This window comes from Eretmochelys imbricata, chromosome 7 (assembly GCF_965152235.1).
Source record: "Eretmochelys imbricata isolate rEreImb1 chromosome 7, rEreImb1.hap1, whole genome shotgun sequence".
Lineage (NCBI taxonomy): Eukaryota > Metazoa > Chordata > Testudines > Cheloniidae > Eretmochelys > Eretmochelys imbricata.
Window position 1 is genome coordinate 30,746,293 of NC_135578.1, and position 7,720 is coordinate 30,754,012.

At 55.2% G+C, this 7,720-nt stretch overlaps 1 protein-coding gene across 1 annotated transcript; it reads right to left on the minus strand.

Moving 5' to 3' along the window:
- Positions 1 to 466: 466 nt before the first annotated feature.
- KCNK4 (potassium two pore domain channel subfamily K member 4) lies at positions 467 to 7,720 on the minus strand. The gene is made up of 6 exons (XM_077822371.1): positions 7,517 to 7,720; positions 6,408 to 6,522; positions 6,093 to 6,253; positions 4,843 to 5,029; positions 1,899 to 2,038; positions 467 to 928 (listed from the first exon to the last, which is right to left on the minus strand). The coding sequence occupies exons 1-6, from the start codon at positions 7,703 to 7,705 to the stop codon at positions 467 to 469; spliced, it is 1,254 nt and encodes a 417-aa protein (XP_077678497.1). The 5' UTR covers positions 7,706 to 7,720.

The following is a 7,720-nucleotide window of genomic DNA, read 5'->3' on the forward strand; positions in this document are numbered from 1 at the left end:
TGGGGTGGTAGGTGTCTGTGTAGTGGGATTCCCTGTACTGGGGGGTCTCCTGGTACCAGGAAGGGGATGGGGGCAAATCCCTTTGCTGGGTGTGGGTAGGGTCTGGTGCTGGGGAGGGATAGTTGGCACCTTGAGGAGACCATGGAGAATGGAGTGTCTCTGTGACAGGGGTGCTCAGCTGGTACCAGGGGAGAGGGGCAGTCTCAGTGCTTGGTTGGCAGTTGGCAGCAGGGGGGCAGTTGGCATCAAAGGGGATGGGATGTCTCCATGCTGAGTGGCCCAGTTGGTACCAGGAGGGAAGGGAGGTCTGTGTTAGGGGGCCCCCATTGGCAGTGTAGGGGGGCCCAGTTGGTACCACAGGTAGGCCCAGCTGACGGCCAGGGGGCAGTCTCCGTGCTGTTGGGGGGGACAGGTAGCACCATGCTGCAGGGGGGCAGTCTCCGTGCTGGGGTTGCTCCACTCCCCTCTAGACCGCCTCGCCCTTGTGGCGAGTGCGGCTCAGCAGGTCCATGGGCAGGCCGGGGGGCTGGCCGTGGGTGTGGCGGGTACGCAGGCGGCGGAGTTGGCGGGGGCGCTTGGCCTGCAGCCCCCCTTCGCTGGGTGCTTCGCTTTGGGTGTCGGAGCTCTCATCGATGAAGGCCAGGTTCTCCCCCATGTAGTCTATAGGGCACAAGCCGCCCCCCGCTGAAGCAGCCATGTTGCGGGCGTTGAGCTGTGCCACCTGTAGGGCGGTGCTGGGAGAGGGGGGCTCCGGGCGAGGCGAGGGAGAAGGCACGGTGGGTGGAAGCTCCGGGGGCATAGGGGAGGGCGGGTGTCCCTTCAGCGTTCCCACCTTCTGAAGCTTCTCGGGCAGCCCCATGCCTGTCACCCGCAGCTGGGCAGTCACATTCCCTGTCCAGCTGGCAGCATGAGCGGTGAGGCCCCCCATCTGTAGGTTGAGAGGGGAATCAGGGACAGGCAAGGAAACCTCCCACTGATCCCACCGCATACATCACCGAGCCTCCCCACTGACCTCCCTGCCCACATCCCTCCACTGATCCCCCCCAACATACACCCCAGCCCTCATCAGCCTGCAGGGTGAGACCCCCGTCTGTGGGGAGAGTGGGGGGGGTCAGGGAACCTGTCCAAGTCCTTCCACTGACCCCCCTCCACTTCCACTCTGACCCCCCACATGCTTACTCCTCCCCACCCCATACCTTCCCACTAATATGCCCCCTCTCCACATGAGCCACCCCTCCCATCTCCTTCCCCACCCACACACTCTGCTAGATTGGGGGTGGGGTATCAGGCTGACCCCCCATCCACTCCCTCACCTGTAGGCACACCCTGGGGTATGTGTACAGGATGTGGGTTGAGGCTCTTTTGGAGGGGGTGCATGCTAGGGGGTTTGTGCAGGGTGGGAACATGGCCTGTGTGTGCCAGGACAGCACCCACCAGTGGGTGTATCTTGTGGGGGTGGGGTGGAGCAGTGACAGGGTCCACAGGGGGATGCAGGGGCTGTGGGAGGGGTCAGAGGGAGGGGTCAGTTGGGAGGTGCAGAGGACGCATGTCAGCCCACGTGTGCTGGGTCAGGAGGAGACAGTGGGGAGTCCATGGGGGGATACAAAGGGGAGGGAGTAAGGGGGACGGAGAGGCAAGACAGTGTGGGGGTTCCGTAGCGGGAGCTAGAGGGATGGGGGCAGGATAGCAGAAAGTAGGGGGGTTAGGGAAGTGGGGGGCAGAGGAGCACAGCAGAGGGGAGTCTGTCAGAGGTCCATGAGAGGATGCAAAAGGGGGCAGTCAGAGGGGCAGGATAGTGGGGTTCTGTGGGAAGGTAAGGGGCAGGATGGGGGCAATGCGGGGGTCTGAGGGGTGAGGGGATCAGAGAGGTGGGGTGGGGGGAAGTGTGGGGTACCAACCTCGGCCCTTGTGCGACGGGACAGCACTCGCAGCCAGTTGCCAATCATGGTGAGGATGGAGGCGAAGTAGGCCAGGCCCAGCAGGATCCAGAACCAGACCAGGGGCTTGTACCAGGGGTGGTCATCCCCCATACCATCACCTGGGAGGGGGCAGTGTCTCAGCATCTCCCCAACACACACAACCTCCGCGCTGCACCAGCTGTGCCCTCCCTGCCCTGCTCCCCCATCACTCCACTGCCCCAATCCTCCTGCCAGCCCCTTTCCACCTGCTTCCCTCTGCCCCCTCCCTATCCTCCTTTCCCTGTACCAGGCCCCCCAGGCCACAAAAGAACAGCCAATGGTCCATCTAGCCCAGTATCCTGTCTTCCGACAGCAGCCCATACCAGAGCTTCAGGGAGAGTGTACAGAACAGGGCACTTTGGAGAGATCCACCCGTCTTCCCCGCCTGGCTTCTGGCAGTTGGAGGGTTAAGATCGCCCTGAGCATGGGGTACATCCATCCCTGACCATTGTGGCCAACAGCCAGCAATGGACCTATTTTCCATGAACTTACCTAATTCGTTTTTGAACCCTGTTGTACTTTTGTCCTTCACAACATCTCATGAGAGGTTGACTGTGCCCTGTGCAAAGAAGTATTTCCTCCTGTTTGTATTAAACTTGCTCCCTGTTCATTTCAATCCGTGACCCCCTGGTTTTGGTAGTGTGGGAAGGGGTAAATAAGACTTCTCTATTTTTCTACATCAGTCACGAGTCTGTAGACCTCCATCATACTCCCCCTTGATTGTCTCTTTTCTAAGCTGAACCGTCCTAGTCTTTTTAGACTCTCCTCATATGGAAGTAATTCCACACCCTTGGTCACCTCTGCTGTCCTTTTCTGAATGTTTTCCAGTTTCACTATATACCCTTTTGGAGATGAGACAACCAGAACTGGACACAGCATTCAAGGTGTGGGCACATCATGGATTTATATAGTGGTATAATAATATTTTCTGTCTTATTTTCTATCCTTCTTCTAATGGTTCCTAGCATTCTGTTAGCCTTTCTGACCACTGCTGCGCATTGAGCTGAAGTTTTCAGAGGACTACTCACAATAACTCCAAAATCTCATTCTTGAGTGGCAATATCTAATTTAAACCTCATCATTTTGGATGTGTAGCTAGGATTATGTTTCCCAGCGTGCATTACCTTGCACTTACCAACGCTGAATTTCATCTCCCATTTTCTTGCCCACTCATGCAGTTTCGTGAGATCCCTTTGTAACTCTTTGCAGTCTGCTTTCGACTCAACTATCTTAAGTAAATTTTTATCATCTGCAAACTTTGCCATTTCACTTTTCACTCCCTTTTCTAGATCATTAGTGAATATGTTAAATAGCACAGGTCCCAGTCTGCAGGGGACCCCACTATTTACCTTTCTCCATTCTGAAAACTGACCATTTATTCCTACCCTTTGCTTCCTATCTTTCAACCAGTTACTGATCCATGAGAGAGCCTTCCTTCTAATCCCATGACTCCTTTTTGCTTAAGAGACTTTGGTGAGAGACCTTGTCAAAGGCTTTCTGAAAATCCAAGTACACTATTTCAACTAGATCGCCCTTATCCACATGCTTGTTGACCCCCCCTCAAAGAATTCTTAGAGTCATGAGCCACAACTTCCCTTTACAAAAGCTGTGTTGACTCTTCTCCAACAAAGTGGGTTTATCAGTGTTAACTGATAATTCAGGTTTTTTTACCATAGTTTCTATCAGTTTGCCCAGTACTGAAGTCAGGCTCACTAGCCTGTAATTGCCACGATCACCTCTGGAGCCTTTTTTTAAAAATTGGCATTACATTAAGTGATCCTCCAGCCATCTGGTACAGAGGCTTGTTTCAGTGACGGATTACAGACCACAGTTAGTAGTTCTGCCAGTTCATGTTTGAGTTCCTCCAGAACTCTTGGGTGAATACCAGCTGGTCCTGGTGATTTATTACAGTTTAATTATCAATTTGTTCTAAAATCTCTTCCACTGACATATCTGTGTAATAGTACTTCAGATATATCACCCAAAAAGAATAGCTCTGATGGGGGTATCTCCCCCACATCCTCTGGAGTGAAGACTGATGCAAAGAATCCTTTTAGCTTCTCTGCAATGGCCTTGTCTTCCTTGAGTACTCCTTTAACACCTTTGTGGTCTGGCCCCACTGCCTATCTGACATGCTTCCTGCTTCTGATGTGTTTTAAAAAATTCTTGCTCTTAGTTTTTGCGTCTTTAGCAAGTTGCTTCTCAAGTTCTTTCTTGTCCTGTCTTATTACACGTGTACCCTTAACCAACCTGAGTTTGTTGGAACTCATTGGAATTTGATCTCCAAAGTTTAAAGCGTGCTTTTTTGTTTCTAACAGCCTCCATTATTCTGCTGTTTAGCCATGGTGGTATTCTTTTGGTCCTCGTATTGTCTTTTCTGATTTGGGGTATACATTCACTATGACCCTGTATTATGGGGTATTTAGATAGTCCCCATGCTGCTTGCAGGCATTTTACCCTTGTGACAGCTTCTTTTAATTTGCATCTAACAAGTGTCCTCATTTTGTGTAGCTCCACTTTTTAAAATTAAATGTTACTGTAGTGGGATTTTTGTGTGTGTGTGTGTGTGTGTGTGTATTATCTCCCTACAGAGATGCTAAATTTAATTACATTATGGTCGCTATTACTGAGCAGTCGTGCTATAATTAGCTTTTGTACCACATCCTCTGCTCCACTTAGGACATCACACCCCACCACCCACCTTCCCTGTCTCCCGCTCCCCACACCTCCCACAGTTTGTCCCACCAGGGGCTCTCTCACACTAGCCCACACACACACTAGGCTCCCCACCCCTTCCCTTGTCCCCCGTGAAGCCCAGCTTTCACTGAGTCCCCCTCCTGCCCACCACCAACAGCCTCCCCCATGTAACTCCCCCCATGCCTACCTGCCACATAGTCCCCAAAGCCGATGGTAGTCAGCGTGACAACCACAAAGTAGACAGACTCCAGCAGCGTCCAGCCCTCCACTCGCTGGAACACAATGGTGGGGATGGTGACGAAGAGGATGCAGCCAATGAGGATGAAGAGCAGGGCAGAGAGAACTCGCACAATGGTGGGACTCACCTGCCATTTCTGGGGGGGAGGAGACAGCATCAAGGGAGGACGAGGGGAAAGCCCCCTCCCCACAAACTGTCCCAGCCCTCCCCGCTCCGATGCGCACTCTGACTTCCGGGAGGGGAACCCCCCACCACACACACCAACCCCTTTGCCCCTCTCATGCACTGATTCCTCCCAACACACACTCCTTTGCACCCCCTCACACAGCCCCCTGGCAGCAGAGGTGCCACCTGGATGAGTTTTGTACTGCTTTGCCAGGTAGAAGATTTTCTGTGCTGGGTTTTTTCACTTGGGATGTTAAAGCACTCTACAATCCATGCCTTGTAGTTTGGATTGTGGCCCGTGTTAGAATGAGGTAAGAAAAATGATAAAATAACATACAAATATACAGATTGTGGGGCGGTTGTTTGTTTGATTTGTAAAACGGTTCCCTAACACATTCTAGTAATACCTGTAATGGGCACTAGGACCCTTTTTCTTAATGGGGGGCACGGCCAGTGGCCAGGTTCTGGTGGTGGTGTGACCCGTGGACCGGACTTTGTTATTGGTTGATGGGGTGACGGCCAGGGGCTGTGATTTGTTAGGTGGTGGAGCAGCCAAAGGCTGGGTTTTCTGCACCTTGGACGTGGCCACCCTACCCAGGAGGGGAACTAGGGAAAGGACCCTCCCACCACCTCTGGGAAGGGAATCCCTGGAACCCATGGGGTGGGGGCAGAGAGTGTTGGGGGAGGAAACAGACTGGGGAGCCCCTTGGGACAGGAGCCCCCAACCAAGCTGGCCCCACAAATGGGAGAGATCTAGTGCAGGGGAGCAGAGCCAGGCTCCCTGACCCACTCTCTGACCCCTCCTCTGCAGCACCCCTGCTCTGCACACAGCCCGGAGAGTGGGTGCAGGGGGCACGTGGGGGGACTGCTGGGGGAGCACAGGGGGCTGGGAGACCAAGGGAGACAGTGGAAGACACTATAGCTGCTGGACATAAGGGATTGGAAAGGGGGAAGCACTGGGGACCCTGGAGCTGCTGGGTACATGGGCCCTGGCTCTGCAGGGGCAGGGGGATGGAGACGCAGAGGGCACTCACCAGGAAGACATCCTCCACCTTACTGATGGCCTGGCGCAGTGAGAAGCCCAGGTGGTCGCCCACCCCAGCCAGCAGCATCCCGAAGAGCGGGATCCCAACCAGAGCGTAGAAGATGCAGAAGAGACGCCCCCCGTCTGTCTTGGGGGATGTGTTACCGAACCCTGGGGGAGGGGCATGGAGTCAGCAGGGAGGGGGCAGAACTGCTGCCCCTTAATCCTGAACTGCAGCTCCCTGCTATCGCAGCCCTGAGCACCCCCACCAGCTCTGCCCTCAATACCTACCCACAGCACACACACCCCCCCCACGGGCCAGTACCGATGGTGGTGATGATGGTGCCAGCGAAGAAGAAGGCGCTGCCCATGTCCCAGTTGGTGCTATTGGTGCTGTTGGCTGTGGGGTCAGCGCCAGCACCCATGGCATCTCTGACATGCTGGGGGAGACGGGAAAGAGTTAATGCTAGTGCATGATGGGGGGAACCCAATACCAGCTCCTGCTGCCCCCTCCCCACATCCTTACCCCCAAACTTGGCTTTCCCAGTACACATTTGCCAACCCTTTCCTGACTGCCCCACGGCTGTTGACCCAGACACTTGACTGTCCCCCACCTCTCCCCTCTTTCTCCTTCCATCTCCCCCTGGAAATCCCTCATCAGGCTCATCCCACCCCACTGCCCCCCAAATCACCCCAACCTGCATCTGCTTCTGCCCCACCCCAATGATACCTGCCCCCCACACCCTTCCCATGCCTCCAGCACTGTCCCTCCCCACCTACCCCTTGCAACCGTCCCCTCCCCACATTGACAACTCTGATTTTGGCCAGTCTCAGGTGTTTTCCAGCCTGGCCCAAAGGTGAGGGTGAAAAGCCCCTGTGATTGGCTGCCCTTCTCCCACTTTCTCCACCTCCTGGGAAGGCAGCCAATCAGGGCTTCTGCAGGAGGCAGGTGATGCTCTCCCTCCCCCACAAGAGATATCAGCTGGGGGGGTGGGAGAGAGAGAGAAGGAGCAATGGACAGCATTTCCCAGGAGAGGAGAGAGAACCCAGCCCTGCTCCCTCCTCCAGCCCTGTTCCTCCCAAACTGAGGGAGTGTGACAAGCCCCTGGAGCTGCAAGAGGAGGGGGGCAGATGTATGGGGGGGAGAATTAATTTCTGGACTGGGGGACTCAGAATTAATTCATTAGGATTTTAGGAAAAGCTGGAGGCTCTGCACCATCCCTGAGCGAGTGAGAGCCTCTTTCTCTCTAGGAACTGGCAGCGCTGTAACTAAGGGGACTTTCAGTGGTGGCCACAGCACTTCCCATCCCCCCCCCCGCCAATGCCTGCTACCCCCTCCCCCATGCCCTACCCCTGCTCCCCTCTTTCCCCCATACACCCACCCCATCCATGCCCCACACCTGCCCCCTCCATGCCCCTCTCCCACCATCTCACCAGGATGAGCGCGTCCAGCTCCTGGCTGGGCACACAGCGGTATCTCTGCAGGAACTGCTCACGGGCAGCTTGCAGTGCCTCCTGCTGGCGGCTCTCATGCGGCTGCTCCAGCAGGCGGAAGACGAAGGCGCCACTCACCAGGTAGGCAAGCACCACGGTCAGCAGGGCCAGCACCGTAGCCCGTCGCATCACGCTGCCCCGCTC

Coding starts and splice junctions, on each gene's coding strand:
- KCNK4 (XM_077822371.1), bottom strand. CDS start 7,705: ATGCGACGGGCTACGGTGCTGGCCCTGCTGACCGTGGTGCTTGCCTAC. Junction 2,039..4,842: donor CTTTGGGGACTATGTGGCAG/GTAGGCATGGGG, acceptor GCCCCCTCCCAG/GTGATGGTATGGGGGATGAC. Junction 929..1,898: donor CCCGTCGCACAAGGGCCGAG/GTTGGTACCCCA, acceptor CTCAACCTACAG/ATGGGGGGCCTCACCGCTCA.